This window comes from Ammodytes marinus, assembly GCF_949987685.1.
Source record: "Ammodytes marinus genome assembly, chromosome: 19".
Classification (NCBI taxonomy): Eukaryota; Metazoa; Chordata; class Actinopteri; order Uranoscopiformes; family Ammodytidae; genus Ammodytes; species Ammodytes marinus.
Window position 1 is genome coordinate 17,197,825 of NC_137223.1, and position 20,588 is coordinate 17,218,412.

The 20,588-nt window shown below is 41.8% G+C and overlaps 2 protein-coding genes across 2 annotated transcripts in view; both read right to left on the reverse strand.

Annotated features, from left to right (window-relative positions):
- Window positions 1-2,698: 2,698 nt before the first annotated feature.
- lamp5 (lysosomal associated membrane protein family member 5) lies at window positions 2,699-6,669 on the reverse strand (the record flags this gene model as incomplete). Its single annotated transcript, XM_080048421.1, has 6 exons — window positions 2,699-2,874; window positions 3,981-4,169; window positions 4,799-4,895; window positions 5,318-5,449; window positions 5,896-6,074; window positions 6,609-6,669. The coding sequence occupies 6 exons, from the start codon at window positions 6,667-6,669 to the stop codon at window positions 2,699-2,701; spliced, it is 834 nt and encodes a 277-aa protein (XP_079904547.1).
- A 3,914-nt stretch (window positions 6,670-10,583) lies between these two features.
- The window catches only part of plcb4b (phospholipase C, beta 4b), a 69,199-nt gene continuing 59,194 nt past the window's right edge, over window positions 10,584-20,588 (reverse strand). Inside the window, exons 28-40 of the mRNA XM_080048342.1 lie at window positions 20,254-20,458; window positions 19,403-19,491; window positions 19,075-19,231; window positions 18,939-18,988; window positions 17,948-18,013; window positions 17,282-17,397; window positions 17,055-17,130; window positions 16,787-16,962; window positions 16,530-16,631; window positions 16,336-16,393; window positions 15,718-15,804; window positions 15,186-15,222; window positions 10,584-14,569 (exon numbers count right to left, since the gene is read on the reverse strand). Of these exons, the coding sequence (XP_079904468.1) occupies window positions 14,493-14,569; window positions 15,186-15,222; window positions 15,718-15,804; window positions 16,336-16,393; window positions 16,530-16,631; window positions 16,787-16,962; window positions 17,055-17,130; window positions 17,282-17,397; window positions 17,948-18,013; window positions 18,939-18,988; window positions 19,075-19,231; window positions 19,403-19,491; window positions 20,254-20,458 (1,296 nt within the window). The 3' untranslated portion in view covers window positions 10,584-14,492. The remainder of the gene's footprint in view (window positions 14,570-15,185; window positions 15,223-15,717; window positions 15,805-16,335; window positions 16,394-16,529; window positions 16,632-16,786; window positions 16,963-17,054; window positions 17,131-17,281; window positions 17,398-17,947; window positions 18,014-18,938; window positions 18,989-19,074; window positions 19,232-19,402; window positions 19,492-20,253; window positions 20,459-20,588) is intronic.

Consider the following 20,588-nt stretch of genomic DNA (forward strand, 5'->3'; position numbering starts at 1 on the left):
AGTTAAATTATAATGCGGCTACTGAAAAATAAGAAGAGATTTTGTATTTATTCCACTGAATTATATTTCTAGCAAACTCAAACGATTGAAAATGTGAGCTTGCGCACTGAGTTTGTCTTCTTGAACGAGCTCGTAGATGTAAACAACGCCAGTGTTTCTCAAAACCTTGGATTTTCCTAGAGGTCCATGGGTTTTTCAGTCCCCACAAATACAGAGTTTAAAAAAATCTCCACTTGTAGTGTCCGGTTGTGATGTTTGTGTACGTGTCAGTGGGACACAGCCAATCAGCCATCATTAGTTACACCTGTGTGTTTCCTGCTCATTCTGAATGTTAGCTGTGCCTGTGACGCTTAATTTTAAACACCATCGATGACACAATGTGTATGATTGTTATGCCAATTTAGCTAGCTAGAAGGCTATTATTGCAAATTGCCTATTTCGAGGGAAATGGAGAAAAACTGTTGATGGGGATGCATTGGTCACCATGAGAAGCCCAACTAACTTCGGGGTATAGGAATAATTGTATCAAGAGCTCAGCTATCAGGTGAGTGTTTCCGAAATTATTTGTTTATTGAAGCTCTGGGTGGGTGGGTGGGTGGGGTACATGGAGGATAAGTGGTTTTCTGATTGTTTACAGTGAAGTGAATCTATGGCTGAAATTTGCCTACTGGCTTAAAGCTAGCTCGGAGCTAGTAGCTTCGTGTGCGCCTGCACCGTTGTCAGCGTGAATCATGCGTGGATAGCCTGGTTTGAGTAGGAGCCGTCTTGCTCAGACATGCGCAATTATGACGCGCGTCTTGCTGAGAGCACAGCATTTTTGCAGTATTTTTGCTGTGCGCTCAGCAAGACGCGCGTCATAATTGCGAGGGTCTGAGCAAGACGGCTCCTAATCAAACGAGGCTATTGTGTTGTGGTGGCTTGTTGTGGGTATAGTCTACTTCAGTTCAGCTGCAATGCTAATGTCTTTACTCTAATTATTTTACTGATGTGCTTTTTTGTGTAGCACAAAAATGCTAATGCTTCACAAAAAAATGAAAAAATGCCACACATAGGCTAATAGGCGATCCACTGTAGTTGAATCGAATGTTGATTGCGTCATCGTTTTGTTGCAGAAGCTTATAGTATTATTCTAAATAAATACAAACTACAGAAAAATCACATTGGTTTGAATGGTAATGCTAGATGGGCAGATTGGGCACAGATGGCGTTTGTAAAAATCTGACCCATACTGACATGTAGGCCTATAGTATCCACTTTTGAGTCATTATTCTTGAATGAACTCTGCGAGATGAGTGTGTGGAAAGCACAGCAGTGGCTTGTGTTTTGGTATAAAAAAGTTTAAAGACCTATTCTAAATGACATGCTGAGTGAGTGAGAAACCAGATTATGGGCTTTGACTTTGATAACTGAGGATGAGACACAAATGGTCTATTTATTTTCAATTAGACTTGTTCATATTGCTTTTCCTTCCAAGGCCTAGAGTGGGAGGACAAAATCAATATCCCTGCAGCGTCTCTCCTGACAGGAGCATCAGTTACCTTTTTGCCCGTGTTTTTTTTCTATTTCATTTGCTCAGTGTAGACACTTGTTTGATTTGATGAGAAATTGTGGTTTTCATAGGTTTGACATATTGAAGAGTGTACTGTAATATACTAGAATTAAAGAAATAACTTGACAGTTGTGTAGAGATGATACCAGCAATTTATTTCAATGAACAGAAGAATACTGCACAAAATTGCATCAGCAGAGATTTATGCATAGACTTTGATTCTGAAAATATTATACACATATCTTTTTTTATTAATATTATTTAATAGCCTCTCTGTATTTTCACAAACACTCTCATATGGCATTCTGATGAATTCTTTTAGTACAGCATTTTGTCAGATGTTTATGTATTTCTTTCTTTCTTTTTTACCGATATGTCCCATATGTTGGCATGGAGAATAGATTTGTCGGGGTCAAAGCAAAAACATTGCAACTCTGAATGCCACGGCACTGCACACACTACAAGACTTGTCCACTGTGAAACACTATGGCTGCATTCAAAAATGAAATCAAAGGGATTCTTGAACAACAGAAAGAAAAGATATCAAGAAGACAGAATCAACAATACGTGGTATTGAAATTATTTAGCAGCAGTTTCAATGAGAGTAAGAGAGGAGAAGACAGATTGAGGACATATGACAGCAGAAGCTCTGGCAATTTCTGACATTCCTTAAAAAGAGATGTTGGACAAAAATGCCTAAAGTTATAAACTAGGCCCCCAAGTGATGTTACGGGGAAAAATACGTAAACCATAGCCTCAAGTTGGTGATTTTCAGACGACAAACAACCACCAAATGTGAGCAATGAATTATATTTTCATAAAAGCATTACTTTTTGATTTTCATTAAAATTGTAATTACGATAACGCAGACTATGAATTTATGGCATTAAGATTCAATTCAGCAGTCGGGTTCATTAGGGGTTTTTTTATTGGGGGGGGGGGAGTTACGCTCCAACTACATCCATAGTCTCCTGAGCTGTCCCATTAACTTGCAAGTGGGCCTAAAGTACAGGCTAAACACTTTTCCTCTGTCAGGGAAGCGGTCCGTGGCATGGCCCGTTCCTCTGTGCTGTTGGGTCTGGGACTTCAAGGAGACAAGTCTTTGATCATCAGGTTAGGCTTTGGAGAGAGCTGAGGTACTGCTGCCGACTACATGTTCTTGTACATGGAGCGGTCTCTAGGGAGCTGGGGCTGGGTGGCAGTCAGCTTCAGGTGGAAGTGGTAGACAGTGAGCGTGATGACGATTACCAGGGCCAGAATGAAGCCCAGGATGATTGGGAGGGTCTCCTCCAGACGCTCCCGCTGGTCAGTGATACACTTGTGCGCTACAAAGAAAGTTGAATAATGAACACAGTCAGCAGTATGCTATAGTGACTGAACGTGACGGACAAGACTCCCAAGAGGTCTCAGATTGTGTGTAGTCGAATATTTATTCACAATTGATGTGTACAGATTTTCTTTTTCCCAGTGCGGTTAGATAAATCAATCAAAATGTATTATAGCCCAAATTCACAAATGCCTAAACGGGCTCAACACTAACATAAGGTGTGTGTGTGTGTGTGTGTGTGTGTGTGTGTGTGTGTGTGTGTGTGTGTGTGTGTGTGTGTGTGTGTGTGTGTGTGTGTGTGTGTGTGTGTGTGTGTGTGTGTGTGTGTGTGTGTGTGTGTGTGTGTGTGTGTGTGTGTGTGTGTGTGTGTGTGTGTGTGTGTGTGTGTGTGTGTGTGTGTGTGTGTGTGTGTGTGTGCGTGCGTGCGTGCGTGCGTGCGTGCGTGCGTGCGTGCGTGCGTGCGTGCGTGCTGGCCAGGCTAAACGATATGTGTATGTGGTTTAAAGTTGAAGGTGTCTCTACCTGTGAACAGCAGTAATAAGCACCACGAGGAGGCGGTGAAGCATAGTGCAGCCTAGTTTACTGCAGCTCAGAGCAAATGATTCTTCCAATGTGATTGGCTTCAGAGGATGGCTAGCTACATTCGGTGTCCATAAAAGCTGCATTGAGGGCAAGGATATAACTGCACTCATAAAGTCCTAATGACCCCCACCCCTTCTCTCTGGGTATCTTTTGTCTCTTCTTGCATCCCCGGCCAACCCCTCTTTTTCTCCTGTAACCCTTAGCCCTCTCTGCAGATGTACTCCTCATACTGCAGCAGAAACCTCCCAGGTGTGTGTGTGTGTGTGTGTGTGTGTGTGTGTGTGTGTGTGTGTGTGTGTGTGTGTGTGTGTGTGTGTGTGTGTGTGTGTGTGTGTGTGTGTGTGTGTGTGTGTGTGTGTGTGTGTGTGTGTGTGTGTGTGTGTGTGTGTGTGTGTGTGTGCTAAAGTGGTAACACCCTCACCCCCAAAATGTCTCCTCATGTCATGATCATCATCTCTTGTTTTTGTGTAACTAGGAAACAGTGGCACAGGCTGGCTTGTTTTTGGTGTAAGTTGTTCTTACGTTCGCTGAACATAAAGTCGGAGGCGATGTCGAAGGGCTGGATCTGGATGTCATACAGGGAGATTTTGACGCCCTTCTGGTGGTCACTGGTGATGAGGGTGAGAGTCTGCTGTGCTTGGCACACAAAGGACTGGCCGGCCGGGGTCACCAGGGCTGACAGGTGGTGGGTGCTGGCCGTGTGCTTCCCGGCTGGATAGAGTGGATGAGTCATGATTGAAATATGAAGTCATCAGGAAGACACTATAATGTAACTTCAGGTGTGTATGTGTGCGCGTGAGTGATTTGCTTCCATATTTCTATGTGAAAACTTGATTCTTGCATATGCAATAATTAATTACTTCATTTATTGTGACAAAATCAACAATAACTAATCCTTTAAAAAATACTGTATTTCAAGTTTAATCGTATATTGAAGCTTTCATGTTTTATTTCTGAAAAAAGTTCATTCTGATGTGAGTTTATTGGAAGCAGTCTGACAAAATAGATTCATGCACCCGTTTTGTTTCCACTCATATTATTAATAATTATAAAAGTAATAATAATAATGGTATAACAAATTATGATTATGTTTTTTTTACACCTGTATTCCAGCTAGGGCTTCCCGTAATTTATCCTAGGCTAATTTATCTAAACTCTGTTATAGGCATAATTCCAATAAAACCCTTTACATAAACGTGGGCGAAAACCATTATACCGTGCATGATTCAACCCTCTGAATTCAAATGTGAAATGAAGGGGAGCAAGTTGCAATCTAAGCGGGTGGGATGGGAATGTGCTGAGTCGCTACTGTACACACGCGTGCTCGGCGAGAGACTCACGGTTGTATGCGTTGATGAAATGCGACGTCTCCGAGGTGTCATACACGAACTGGACCTTGCTAACCTTCCACACCTCGATGTCCTTCTCACGGAATTCCTGTAACCCGCAGAGAGAAATGCACACACGAGTGTCAAACTGGGCTTTCCCACAGCATGGACAGGGCAGGCTGGCCTACAAAAAATGTGCCCTCTAGGCTCCTACTCGACGACGAATGAATGTAGACTATTTGTCTTATACTTAAAACATTTCACTTAATGCAGGACATCAGTGCCACAATCCTACTTGAAGATTTCAAAAGCGTTTGGACCAAGGGGAAACAGTCAACACTTGACATACATTTGAAACGCAAACATTATTTTATAATGTGAACTTGCTAAACGAACAAAAGTAATTTGGATGATATGGCCAAGTGTTGATATTCCCGGGAGAGGATCCAGACTTTTATTTATTTATTGCATGTGACAATTTAGGCCTACAGTATACCCCATCGCCACTCTTCCTGGCGCGTTCTGGCCTACCTTGGAGAAGTAAATGCGGAGGGTGTAAGCGTTGCTCTTCCAGGATATGTGGATCTCAGATTCCTTGCTCCCACATTTCCCCTCTATCTCTGCACTCCGGGGTAGAGTGAAGGACGACTGCTCGGTGATCAGCTGTAAAATGATTGAACAAGCACGTGAAAAAAAACAAGTGGACAGATGTTACATGCAGATGCAAAGAAAATTCCATTGTATCTATTATAAAAAGTTTGATGTCGAAAAATGTGTTCCTTTTCTGATGGATCTAATGCGGCGTCAGCATTTTACGCACAACTACACACAAAAGCCAGATACAATTTTAATTGTATGGACCTAGAGTGTACAGTGAGAAGAAGAAAAATAAGTCAGTTTTAACTAATGGCATTGGCAAAATATTTTCAATAAAAAAAAAAAATTAAAACAAATTTCCTGAGTGTTCAAACGACCTTTACGCAAAATGGCGAACGTCTTCAACACAAGTAAACATTTTATGCAGCTAAAGTATTGCGCGTTTCTTTTTATTTTCTTTAAAAAAATGTTTTAAGCATCCACATGTATTAAAATGCACGGGGAATCCTTACGTCTATGCCGTTGAGCGCCAGCACGTCATATGGCACGAGGAATCTCACGGCGAACTCAACCATCAGGCATGTTGTACCGTTCTCCCGGACTGCAAAGATTGCTTTGTCTGGGTTGTTGGAGAGACCGGAGAGGTTCTCCCCTTCCTGCTCCGCCAGCACCACGGACAGCGCCAGCACACCTGACCACACAGTTTAATAGAAAAGAATAGAATAGAATATTGGTGGGTTATTTCAACGGGGTGACAGATGGTTCACGCACACGCACCAATGCAGACATGCAGAAACAGCAGCATAATGGGCTTTTTTGAGTTGAGCGGAAGGTGCCCCACATCTTAGGATCGCTTTCACATCACCTCTGTTTCCTCCCGGCAAAGTCAAACTCAGGTAGCCTAGTAACACTGGGGACTAAAATCTGCAGTATCAGGGGAGCAACAGCTCACCACTGACTGCAGTCCAAACAACGTCAGAAAGCCACATAATGCAACTCTGATCATGTTTGAACGAGTTTTACATTCATGAGGAGGAAATAACAGGAGAAATGTAACCACAGCCATACATATGTCATGCACACACACACATGCACACACACACACACACACACGCAGAAGGTGCGCACGCACGTATTCACGCACACACACATTCGCTGCAGTGAGGAATCACGACAACTGCGTGTGTGTGTACACACACACACACACACACATACACACACTTACCAAACACACCGAGCAGCAGAAGTCCGGCGCTCTCCGAGGTGCTGAAACCGAGTCGTCCCATCGCTAACGGCTTCCCCAGCACCGAAATGTGGCAAAGTGACTGGGCAGCCTGTGCTGAACCCGCGAAAAGAAAAGAGAGAAAGGAAGACAGCGGGGAGGCGGGAGATAAATGAAGGGGGGAAGAGAGAGAGAAGAGGAATGCCTCAACTCAGCGCCCAGAAGTCACGCTCAGATCATCGTGAATGCAGCAAAAAAAAAAAAAAATCTCCAGGTTGGACGTGAGACCCGGTTTTCGCCGCAGAAGAAGCCGGCTGCGAGGAGTTCTGGCTGTCCCAACCGACCCCCCTTCTCCAAGGTTGACAGATTTTAACCCAGTGACAGCTGCAATACCGCACTCCCTCTACGCATTATTAACACATGCTGATAAAGAAAAAATAAAGTCCGTCATTGAATTAGTCTCTTGTAGGAAAGGGCTCGGCATGCAGATTCAGTTATTCCCGCAATGCTGTAGTCTCTAGCCCTGTGGTAGCAGCTGTAGGTTGGGCTGAAATGATGTATGTCTGGAGGGGAACGCCGACAACACCCCTCCCTCCCCTAACTCTAACTCCACTCTGCAAGGTTGCAGCGGAGAGTTTGAGAACGATTGCTGCAAAAATTACATTATCGTACACAAAGATTCAAACCCCAATTGTGAATGGGCTATTATTCGATGGATCGTGAGTTGTTAGCACTACTACAAATTTATATTCCTGTGTCGTAACATCGTAAACGTTTCTCGATATCTTGACACGAGTGATACTTGAAAGTAGGGCATAATCTTTATTTAACTTTACAAATCGTAATGTTGGGAATAACCCTTACCCTAGCCACACATAAATGACAATTATTATCTGACAAACGTAGGGCTTATTGAATTCCACAAGACTACTTGTTATCTTATTGAGTGTGATGTACCGCATATGCTCACCTATAAACCAAAAACACATTCAGAATTGAAACGACATGCATAATGACAACTGAGCCTTTAAAACAATGTAAGAACAAATCACTTATTAGTTGAAGATGCAGACCCCCAATAAAAGATTGTAGAGCAACACAAGTACATGCTTTGAGTATTAAATGATTTATAATTTATCCCACACGCCTTCGAGGCAACCCCCACCCACTCCAAAGGAGTGGCAAATGCTGCGTAACCCCGAAACTATAAGTTAGACATTGCTTTCACTCTGTAGCTGCAGTATCTATCTGGTAGGTGCTTGTATTTACGCACATGTTTACGCACAGCATACTGAATTGCTGTTGACTTTAAAGTTAATTCAGTCGTATTTAAAAAGCCTTTAAGGTTCGTTTTCATTTCCTCTATGCTTCGGTTGATAACATCCTGATGAAAAATAGTTGAAACGTTTGATGGGCGGATGTATTTTTTTGTTATATAGACTACTAAAAAATAATTTTAGACATCGACGTTATTGTTGACTTATGGGTTTAAAAGGTATAGTACTTAGATATAAGCCTACACCTTTTACGCATGACGCACTGTGGTTTTAAGAGTTTGGCATTCTGTATTGAAAGTCAAACTCGCACTTTACGGAACTGATGCTGTCGATGCTGGGTTTACTGTCAACCTGAGGATGTTTTCTGCTCTGAGGAAAAGTTTCTGATCGCTGCATCCGCCCTGAAGTCAACACCGGATCCTCTTCTAGCTCCTCCTCGTCCTTTTTAAACTCCAGAGATGTAAATCGACGCAAAAGTTTGTTGCTCAACACCGAGAAGTTCGTGGTTGAAGTCGGGGCAACCGGTGAGATTAACGGAAGCGCTTCAGCCCTGCAGGGAGACGCGGAACACCTCCTCACGGTTCTGGATTTACGCAAAGGCTCCAGTGTGCGCTCCGGCTGCGTGGGGCTGAGGATACTGGCTGGGAGACTCCATCTTTTCTTGTATTAGCTGTCGTGAAATTTCCGCACATTGAAGTCTGACATTTTTAGTTTGTCTGTTATTGGTTCATTATCGCTTTTTCTGGCTTGAATCATGGGTGTCAATAACATGCCCATGACAGAGAGCGCGCCGGGTTTGGGGCTGTGTTTTCTGGGTCTGAGTGAGAAAAAAATAGATTTTTGAGCCTCACAGCTCTGTGTAAGGGAGGGACGGTGATTAACAGAGGCGTGCAGCCTCTTATCGGCTTTAGTATGTGAAGAACTGGGAGAAAGGCCGTAGGTCTGCATGGGGGGTTTAGGGGTTAGGACTTTGGAGAAGACTAACTTGCGTGGCAGCGAGGGGTAGCCTCCTTCATTCTCGCTTCAAACTCCTTTTATAGAGTCCATAGATGGCAACCGACTCTGCTTTATATTAGGCCGCAGTTTCCAAGTGCAATTTTAAATTAATTGGCAATCTACGTAATTACACGTGTCAGGGGCCTCAATTGTATTCACTAAACGTCCAACTTTCGTATCAAACTTGTCATTTACAACCACACGTCCCAAATCTAATATTCACTGCGCATTTCCTTCAGCCTCGCGTCCATTCTTGGAATTGTTAGTAAGCGCAAATATGCATTCTGTGTGTCCGATAAACTTTGCCATTTCAACAGCAGAGTTTCCAACTTTATTATGCCTGTCTATCCCAGCAGTGTCCCCCCAGGTAATTTCTGGTTCTGCATTGTTTTGGACCAGGATCTTACCGCATCCAGAAAGCTTTTCTCACAGGCGTAACTGAGCGCGGTACGCGTTGCTGTCCTGGCAGTTGACATCTCTGCAGCAAAAGCCTTGTGAACTTACACCGAGTCTTACGGGCAGCAGGCTAGCAGCGATGAGCGGGGTCTGTGCGTCCTCTGTTTGGGAATCCACTATATCCCCGTCCAGTGCGTCCAGTACAAACTTAGCCAGATGGACTTTATCCTTGGACATCGCCTCCAGCAGGATATTTTCCCCCGTTTGCTCAATGCACTTTACCTGAGCCTTGAGCATGATTCATATCCCTCATCCGAACACTGCAAAATTTCATCGGTCTATTTTATGGAGCGGTGCTGACAAAACAAACCACCGGGACTTTTATATAGGCCTAGTGAAGGAGGAAGCCACGGAGTTGCCGGGCAACGCTATCATAATAATTACCTCGCTTTGTTGGCCTTTCTAATGGAAATACTTTACATTTAATATCAATTAAGAGCCTCAGCGCTAGGGCCACCTGTATTCAAGAGTGGATCTGGGATATGAATTATCCTGCTGAATGTGATTAGACAACAGTGATCATTGTTCGGGAAATGAGTGCAGGGGTTGTGTGCACACGTGCACTCCCACCGCTATCAATAAATCAGGCCTAGAGTCACGGTGTGACCCCACTCGAGACATTTTCAACATGATGATGAACTTTTATCAGGACTAGACTGAGGGGAGGAAGAGTCTCTATTGTTGACATCTGAGTTAGGTTTTAATGAGCCAAAGAAAAGAGAGAAATGTTATGGAACGGTTGCTGTTATACAACGCCCATTTTAAGCACTTAATTTAAGTTATCTTTATTTGTCAGTTGTACACGAGGCACATTGAAATTTGTCTTTTCGCATATCCCCTCTCAAGTTACCACACTTCGGAGGGGGTCAGAGCGCAGGGTCAGCCGCAGTACAGCGCCCCTGGAGCAGTTTTGGGGTTAAGTGTCTTGCTCATGGACACAATGGTAGAGACGGTGGGCACCATAGACACAATACCAGCCTCTGCTAGTTTTACGACTCAAACCCTCCTGGATCGCCGGGGATCGAACCAGCGACCTCATGGCTACTGGTCGGCCACCTTACCTCTAGGCCATCCTACCACCCTATTACTACTATTTAAGTAGTCCTGGTTCCCCTAAACATGACATGTCAAATGCAAAAAGCAAACAAATCGCGCTTTAAAGAAACACAAATGAGCCACTTGGTTATGTCCCATTTTACACCAGGATTTATTGGTACACATACTATAAAACAGTATTAAAGGAGCTGGATAACAACCGTATTTTCATTGCTTTAAGTTCAACAATACAATATAAATACAAAAACACGCACAGAATGGTTTCTTGACAAGCTACAGTTCAAATAGAAAACAAGAAGAGATACTGTAGAAACCGAGGAAATCAAATTGGTGACTGTTGCTCTGCAAAAATAATCTGCTTTTGACAAACTAGAGAGCCAAAGGTTACATGTAATCACACAACAGAAACATTCAACTAGTGCAAAAAAGCCTCTAACAAACATAATAATCTTAAACTACACATTATATCTAATATATATAATATATATATATTATTTATATATATCTTCATATAAATAACCCCTTAATTTGGCATTTTATCTTTCATAAAATAATTTTAACCTAACAGACACTGAGTGGCACATTTGAAAGCGATGGAATAACATTTTAAAAGCACTTTTACTCGTTTATCTCTGCACTTGATATGTGGTGAGAGCTTTATACTGTGTTGTGTGTTGCAGTAAGGGCAGACTGGAAAACAAAACAAAAAGAACAAACAAGAAAACCCATTGGTTGATAAATATCTTTCCCCAACATCCAGCAGACCCACTTTATCCCCTGAGCCCTTGTACGACAGAACACAATTGGTCAAAAAGTCAAATAAACTACATACATTCCAGTATATACAAGAACATCCCGCCTACCCTTTACTTGTGTAACAGAAGAAAACAGAAAAAAGTATTTAAAAAAAGGCCAAAATACCTACAGGTAATTTTATCCCAGTGTGTTTGTGTTTTCATATCATCATTCTTGTTATGACTTTTGTCATTTTGGTCTATCTTTGTCAGTGGTATTTCATGCAATGAACGCCTGGCATGATCATATGTGGACAAATACTACAGTGCCCACAGGATTGCTTTAGAACAGGGGCCTGTTTCAGGTAGCGGGTTTTACATACTCTGAGTTTAATCCTGCACTCTGAGTTGGTCAACTCAGAGCGCAGGGTTGATGAGCAACTCTGGGTATTCGGTTGCAGAACAGTGGATCAGTTGGGTTAATCAACTCTGAGCGTGTTCACTCTGGGTTGAGCGTGTGCGTAAAAGCCATAACATGATTCACCATGGAAACAGGAGAAACAAATGCTTGATCCTCCCACTTCTCCACTTCTCAAAAAAGAAAAGAAAGCTTCTCTGCTCCTCCCACTAGAGTTAGTAATATTAACGAATGAGCTTATGGTATGGAGAAGAATTAACGGGGATATTGTCTGATAACTCTGATCTAATCACCTCGGCAAATAAGAAAAAAACGGGGCAAACAAAAGAACATCATTGCTTTCGTATGAGAAGCAATAGTCTATTTTAAGAATTAAGTTACGCATATCAGCAGCAGCAAAAGTATTAAGCTGGCGCTGCACAGTGTTGCTGACAGTGTTTTATATTCGCTGTATTATGTAGGCAAGCTATAATAGGCTACTGTGCAGTAAACAGACTGTCGCTTATTTTAAATGGGGAGTGAAAGACATTAACGTCAGACACATTAGGTGACAAGTTTCTATTGTAGAGCCTGATTGATTTATTAGCAGATCCCTTGTCCTCTAGTGATCAGTTTGAATTATTATATAATTTCTATATTCATATTAGGCTATTTAACGAGGCTCGTCTGTGACTTTGTGATCACGCAAGTGAACAGTAACGATCGCGTGCAGCCGCAGAATTACATTTCAACCTGACAGAAATATTTTTAGTGGAACAGACGTTAAAAAACTCCTGTTAATAAAAAAAATAAATAATGAGATATATACAATACAATAGGTTTATTAATCTGAATGTAGAGCATGTTTGTGATGTGTAAGGTGGCCACATATGAACGGCACGAGGGCTGAGAACTATGCTACTGATCAGATAAATGATCGATCAAACGTAAAATCATCAGGAAATGATAAACATCCCAATGGAGATTTCTATGGAGTGATTTTGCTTCAAACTGTACAGGGTCGCGTTGTGACAGTGACACTCTTTCTTCAGTCGGTGCTGCAGCGTAAAGTGAAAACAAACTCAGAGTAGGTCAAAGTTGCCGCAGTAACTGACTCTCGGTTGCGCTGAACCTGCTACCTGAAACGGAAAACCGAGAGTTTCCACTAACTCAGAGCGAACAAACTCTGGGTTGCCTCCAAAGCAGCTACCTGAAACAGGCCCCAGTATGTCACGTAGCATTTGTTTACCAGGGCTGCGTACTATAATGCTTCCTCAAGCCGTCTACATTTAGAGGGAACCTGTTTGGAACACAGAGGTTGATGGTGTGTGGCGACCATGTCACAGGCTTTGTTATAAATCGGTTGTAATTATTGAGTCTGATCTCCCCTGACCAAAGGCCAGCAGGGAAATGATGAGGATTACCAGCTGAGTTTGCTAATGTACAGTAAATAATATTAACTTCCACTTCAACATGCCTTAATGAGTAGGACATGGGCAGGGGGAGGTGGCCTTTACTTCTGTCTGCCAAAGTTCTTGCCTGATGCTAATGGGCCCGTCAATTAAAACTATGTTTTACGGCTAAATTAATATGCTGCCATGAATGGATTCATTTTAATACCAATGTATTACAGATGTGGCAAAGACCCATTTTAATCATACTTATCCTTACAATTACTGGTACATGCCCCTTTTATTACTATCAATTAGGTGTTGTAACTACTGATATCATTGCCTTGGTTTGTGGGAATGCAACAAATGTATCACTACTTTAAAGGCTACAAGAGTTACAACATGGTTACTCTTACTGTACTATTATCCAGGCAGCTTTTGGTTACAGTTATTGTCCTAATTGATTTTCTGTATTTTGAAAACTTCGAGGGAATCATTTATCTTTTCATGTTTTGCATAGTAAACTTGTGGTGGTTGAGCACAAGCAATTATTTAAGTTTTTAAGTTTAGCACAGCGCTTACACAATCTATTGGGAGTTTCTTAGTATTTAACATTAAATTTGTCAAATAACTCATCCATGAACGTCAATGTGAACATCAATCCTTCATGATCCCTTTATAGTCTTCTGAATCAGCAAGGTAACCCAACTTTTTATAGTGTGCTGTAGCATTGTTGATAAATAAAAGTCAGTAACACATCTTTGTGAAGTCAAACATCTTGCCTTGTAGGAATAGGTGACGGGGTTTTTTGCTACTCCTTCAAACAGTTTTTCTTTTTGAAAATACATTCTTACTGAAATACAGAACCTACAGTAGTGCACTGCTACATTTTCCACATTGTTATGTTGGCCTATCACATACAAAGTGCTCAGGACAGGACTGCTGTGTAGCATACAGTGTTTTTCACAACATTTATTCATTTGTGCTGAATTTACATTAAAACCTATACATACTCTTCTCCCCTCTTCCAAACTGTCCTTGGAACGATTAATCTGGTACCGATTAAAAAAACAAACAAGTTAAACAGGGAACAAGTATACACTTCCCGTGAGTGAGCGTGTTTGTGTGTGTGTTTCCACCATAAGCATCAGCTTGTGTTGCCTGTAAAATGAAGAGGACAGTGAAGGAGATAGGACATGTGGATCTACATACAGTGGAGGAGGGGATGCGTCTGACTCAGTTGCTTCGTCATGTCAAAGAGGTAACATTTCATCTTTTAAGTGGTTAGACCCCCTGTCGAACAGTGTTAAGCGCCAATGGCTCAGTGGTATACAGTTAGTGGGTTGGGTGGTGAGGAGAGCTACTGTGTGTGTGTGTGTGTGTGTGTGTGTGTGTGTGTGTGTGTGTGTGTGTGTGTGTGTGTGTGTGTGTGTGTGTGTGTGTGTGTGTGAGAACGTGACAGAGAAAGTGATGTAGGCAGGGTTAATGTCTCTGTAGAGGGCTATCCGATGTGGAGTGTTTCTGCACCTGTGTGTATTGGAGTGTACGTGTGTGTGTGTGTGTGTGCTTGTGTCTGGGTCTCAGTCGCTCACACCACCGTGGCAGGTCTGCGGTCCATCTCCTCCTCCAACTTCACCATCTGCTGCATGTCCTTGGCCTTTGAGGAGACGGAACACAATGTGAGACAAACACAGATACGGGATATAAACTTCACACTAAATTCACACATGTACACTGGAAAAGGATCCAACAGTCCTGTCTTTTGTTACCAATTGTGTCATTAATGCAGTTACGCAGAGTTATGTTGCTCATCAGTTTATCAGTAAGATACTCGTGTGCTTCTTCCTCAGTCCCTGCTGAACAACAGGATTAGTAGGAGTGATGTGTACTGGCTACCACAAAATGTCTGCAGTGGGACATTGTCAAACATGCCTTGAAGGCAAATGTCTGTGAGCTGGAGTGAAAGCACAGAGGGGCAGGTTGGGAGCTGGCCGTTTTTGCTTAGTAATAGCTGGTGAGTCATGGTGATAAACGACTCAAGCTGCTAGTTGGCATCGCTGGCAGCCAACAAGCTGCAGAGTCCAGACTACAAATGTGGGAATGGGATTTAACTTAATCTGTATTTTTAAATACAGATTGTAACAGACTCAGCAGAAAACTGAGGTGAGGAAAAATGAGAAACATGATAGAGGAGAGGCATAGGGGACGACTAAGAAATGCACTAACAGAAGGGTGGAATCAGAGGCAGAGTTGAGTGAGATGGAGGGGCCTACCTTGAACCTGTTTGTTTGCATGGTGTGATTTCAAAAGCTGTGCCGGAAGAAGCAAATTATATTAAAAACAGATGAAAATGTACAGACATGAAAGAGATGTACAGGTAACGAAGTGTGTCAGATGGCAAAACAAAATGGACGGATGGATATATGAGACCACATTTCTACTATTTGCAGTGAACACTTATTGCACATAATACAGAGAGTCCAATCGGATGTTAGAGTGAGGAACCACTCAGTACAGAACAACTGTGACTGTGATAAGAAACCCTGTGCAATAGTGAGTGGTCACTACAGTGTTCAGACATTGAGTTTAATCATTAGGACATTGTCTGTCTTTATAGACTTCATGCACTTTACTGGTTCATCAGTCTAATAAAAGTGATGGTTTGTGTTGCAGATGAGGTGGACAATAGTTCACAGAAGAACCGCAGTCAGCTGACGTCAGACATGAAATCTTTCGTCATTAAATCTAAGTTCTCCAGTTTATTAGCAGTCACACCCAGACATTTTCTTTGATTTGATGCTGTACCTGCTCATTGAACTTCTCCAGTTTGTCCAACTGTTCTCTCTGATTTTTCTGTAGCTGCTCCATCTCCTTTTGATGCTTCATGGCCAGCTACACACACACACACACACACACACACACACACACACACACACACACACACACACACACACACACACACACACACACACACACACACACACACACACACACACACACACACACACACACACACACACACACACACACACACACACACACACACACACACACACACACACACACACACACACACGCGTTACTGAGTTACAGTGTACCACTAAAAGTAATTAGGAACTTTATCAATTTAACACTTAGTCTCAATTACTGAAAGCAGAGGGCATTTTGGGTAAAACAAGATCCTAAAAACATCAACCAAATAAAATGTTGTGCTCACTACCAAAGATTGTTTTTGAAGATTTTATCAGTTGTATTGAAAATAATCCCATACGAACATTCTTGTGTTTATGCTGTTAAATTAAATAAATACTACTGTAATGGCAATAGACAGTCAAACATTTGTACTGTATTACAATTATACACAAAGTCCTTATATTACATATAAATATTTACATATGTAAATTGTAAACAACAAAAACGTACCCTCTTCCTCTCATCCAGAAATTTCTTGGTGTTGCTGCTGTTCAACTCTCGCACCCTCCTAAAGAGCAAAAGCAGAGGAGGACCACAGAGTTTCAAGTGGCAAGAATCACAGCATATCGATTAAACAGCCAATTCAACTTGCTACAGAATGACTGACATGATAATACACAGGTTCAAATACATGTGTGACTCACCTCTCTCTCTCCGCCTTGTTCTTTATGGACTTGTCCTGGCTGATGGCTTTACTGTTTTCCATGGACATCTTGGCCTGGTTGGCACGCATCTCTTTGCTCTGTCTAAAATTGTGGAGCAAGACGCCACATGTACTGTAAGGAAACTTTTTTACAACCAAACCAACTACTACAACAGCAGTACTACTATTAATAGTAAGGAAATTGAGAGGGGTTGCTGCTCCTCCAAGTCAGAATCGTGTGTGTGTGAGAGAGATCACCGTTCATGGATGAGTTTGAGATGCGCGGCCTGCTGCTCCTGGACAGTGGCCAGGAGTTTCTTGAGGTGTTCACACTGCTGTGTGACGTGGCTGTCCTTCATCTCCTGCTCCTCACTGCTGTGGCTACTGATCAGCTCGGACCATTCTTTAGTGTGCTGTGCTGTGATGTCCTTTACCTGCATACACACGTCACACAGGTTCACAGCTGAGGCACTTTGTCATTCGAACAATTTAGAACTCTGTGGACAGGATGCTGATTTTGTCTTACCTTGACTTTGTGATCGGCGAGCAGTGTTTGGATCTTATCCTCGGTCTCCTTCTTCAGCTCTTGGCAGTTGTTTTCCCTGTAAAGAAAGCACATATAATTGACAATCGAATTTAGTGCTTTCATATAAAAAGGAAGGAATCCAGTGGGATCTTCCAATGATGTAAATAAGAATGTACTCTTTGAATCCTGTCCTCCTAATTATTTTTCACAGAAAATCCCCCAATCACCCTCGTTTCTTGATGGCTTTCTCTAGCAGTTTCTCCAGGCTGGTCTTCTCCTTGTCATGCTGAGACACCATCTTGTCTACCTGGCTGCAGTGGGCTTTCTGCATTGTATTTTGATCCTGTTGAAAAAGGAAAGTACTCAAATATTTATTTACACTGTGGAAGTGCCAACTCAACCTCCATGAGCAGATATGACAATTAAGCGTATAGATTTTGAAATAGTAGACATCTGCAACCATGCTTTAATACGGTTATTAAATAAAAACATACACATACATCATGTTGTTGTTGACTGCATTGAGTAATGAGCCAGCAGTCTTCTTTATTCACTCAACAGAGGTGTATGATGGTAATATTATAAACATTATATGCAACAGGACGAAATACTGTGATAATTAATCAGCCACTATGAATGAGACAGCAACCACCCCGGTCTCTATGGTAAGCTCTGGTGAAAGGAAAACAACTTCAAGTCTAATTTCTACAAAACATTGATTATGTGGCTGCATCTGTGTGTGTTTTGTAATGGAAGGATTATGTGTGTTAATATAGTGAAGAAGGATTGGTCAGTGGAAGATCAAAGCTGTGGCATGAATGACCGTCCAACATTAAGCAACATCCACTTTGCATTAACAACACACACAGGTCGACACCAAAACAATGACCCACCTTTGAGTGTTTCTTCTTTAAAGAGTTGAGCTCCTTCTGCTGCTTTTTAATCAATTTAAGGTACGTCTGTAGCAGGAGAGAAGTACATTTATTACTTATATTGTGCATGTTATGAGTAGCCGTTTGAACATAGCCGACAGAGACAGCATAATAGGCGAATAAGCATGATGTAACAATCATGGTATCCGATACTATGTGTATTCAGAAGTCTATGAAGTATTTGACAAGGTAATTATAAAACCGTTCTAGGTCCAAAAAGGTGATTACAGTCAAACAGTGTTTATAAAACAAGTACATGGTAAATAGTTCTACAATGAGAAGGTTCTAGGAAATGCTGTATTAGGTGCTTGTATTAATATTACTAAACTTAGGTAACTATGTTTTAACTCATAATTCAGTAATAATCATAACACTATCATAGTTTCAAGGTATGGTCACATTACTCTTCCATCCTATGAATATTCACCCTGTTTAATGCAGCCTGTATGGCAGTCAAATGTAAGCATGTGTTGTCTGCTTTGGTGCAAAACAGAGTTCACTTTTGTTCAACTTTGACCAAGCTGTGTGCTTTCACTCATTCCCTATGTTAAGGAATGGGGCACTGTTATTGTCAGCCCACTACCAGACTACACTATTTATTTATACATTACCTGCATCACAAATGAGACTCTAAAGGAAAGTGCAAGGAATTTAGTTACACGCAAAAATACTGTGACCTTATCGTTCGTTGTGAAATTTCTCAAGGTCATCATTAAGCACAAACTATAATAAATACTAAATCACCTCTTGTGCTTTCTAAATAATCATAGTTTCCTTGGTAACCTTGTATGCACATGCCTTATAATGGCATACTTTCTTGGTACACTTTCTTGGTACTACCTTTTACTTTTCATTTACTACACGATGAATTATTACATAATCATTAACGCATTACAGTCCGAGCTGCAGGAGCCCTGTTAATGTGTTAAGTGTAAGAAGTTAAGTTACCAACCTTCATTTGTTTTAAGTCGTCAATGCTGATATTAGGCACAAGTGTATTATCTGAAACAGCAGAGAAAAGTTGAAGTGTGTGTCTTTATACAGTAATTTAAAGATGTGTTTAAAACGTGTATGTTTAAAGTACATACCCTTCTTGGTTTCTGCCGTGTTATTTTGGGTGGAGTTTGAAGTCTGTGCCATGTCTGAACTGGCCTGCGGTGTCACATTGGCCTTCATGGTGTCCCCCTTACCCTTTCCCTTTTTGTCATTCTTTGAGCTTCCACTGGGAACATCTGCTATGTCATTCTATGTATAAAAAGAGAAATGATTCAATTAGGTGCTCGGTTACGTGTCTGTGTACATAGTGATTTAATGACGGTTGCACCTAGTCTATCAGTTACAACTCTTCAAACTAGTATGGTGCTTTTCTAATAACTCAAACTGAAGGAGTGTGTGTGTTTATTGTTGTGTACATACCGTGTCAATCCCCAAAGCCTTCATCTGGTCAGCTCTCTTTTCTGCAATGGTCAAGAACTTCTTTGGGTCTGATAGGGCATCCACAATTGCTGAACAACACAAAGTGCTTTGTTAGTATAGTATAGGAACAGATAAATTGATAGATAAAACATTTTGGGTTGAGAGATTGTGCTATGCCCAGTGTATAATGAGAAAATGTCAAAACATCCTTTATGGCAGACTCTAAACTACTCAAGCTTACTATTTCAAGCTTTTTAACCAGTAATTACCAAAATACTGGTTAATAAAAAAAACTAAGGAAACACAGGGACCATTTCCTCTTGCACGATAATCTACTTCCACATTAAGCTGATCAAGTATTCAAGTGAAGTTGGTAGGATCTTGTTTCCATAAAGCTGTATCTTAAGGAAAGGATTTATCTTGAGCTCCAAGGACAGTGCTCTGTGTCTGACAGGGAAGTGATTTTGGCAGCAGATCTTACAGAAGAAAGCTAATGGTTACAGTAATGGTTTCTCAGCGCAAGCCCCTTGGCTTTATTTAATGACAACTCCAGTTGTCCTGCTCATGTGCATGCCTTTGCCTATTTTAAACTGTCTATTACTGCAGATCCAGTGTCATTATCATTTGCGCTGTGCCATTACTCTGAATGTTCAAACCAATCCAAGGCAGAGAGCAAGTGAACCCTTCTTCCTAAAGGCTACAAAAGCAATTTCACTATCAGTTATAATGAAACTAAGATGTAAAACAAGAAAGTCAGTCTGAAAAATATGTGTAATTCTGAATTTACACATTGAAGAAAATCGCTTGTGTAATCATTGTATATACATGTGTTTTTCCTTTGTCCAGCTCACCTCCAAAGCCATCAGGCACGTAGGTTTTAAGGATAATCTGACAGAAGATGGTGGGCAGCGACAGAGGCTTGTTTCCCTCGTTCCTCAGTGAGATGTGGCGGTAGCCGGCCTGCAGGCCGTCCAGAGGAAGGATGCGCTGGCCTATCAGCTTGTTGTTGTCGTCGTACACAGCGATGCGCAGTACTGCCAGGTCTGGTAAGATCACCTGGGAGGGAGGGGTGAAGGGAAATGGATGGTGGGAGGGAGGGGTGAAGAGCCCGAATAAAAGAAAAACAATGAGTTGAGTAACATGGAAGGCAAAGGGGTGTGAGGGCAAAAAGTGAGTCAGAAAATCA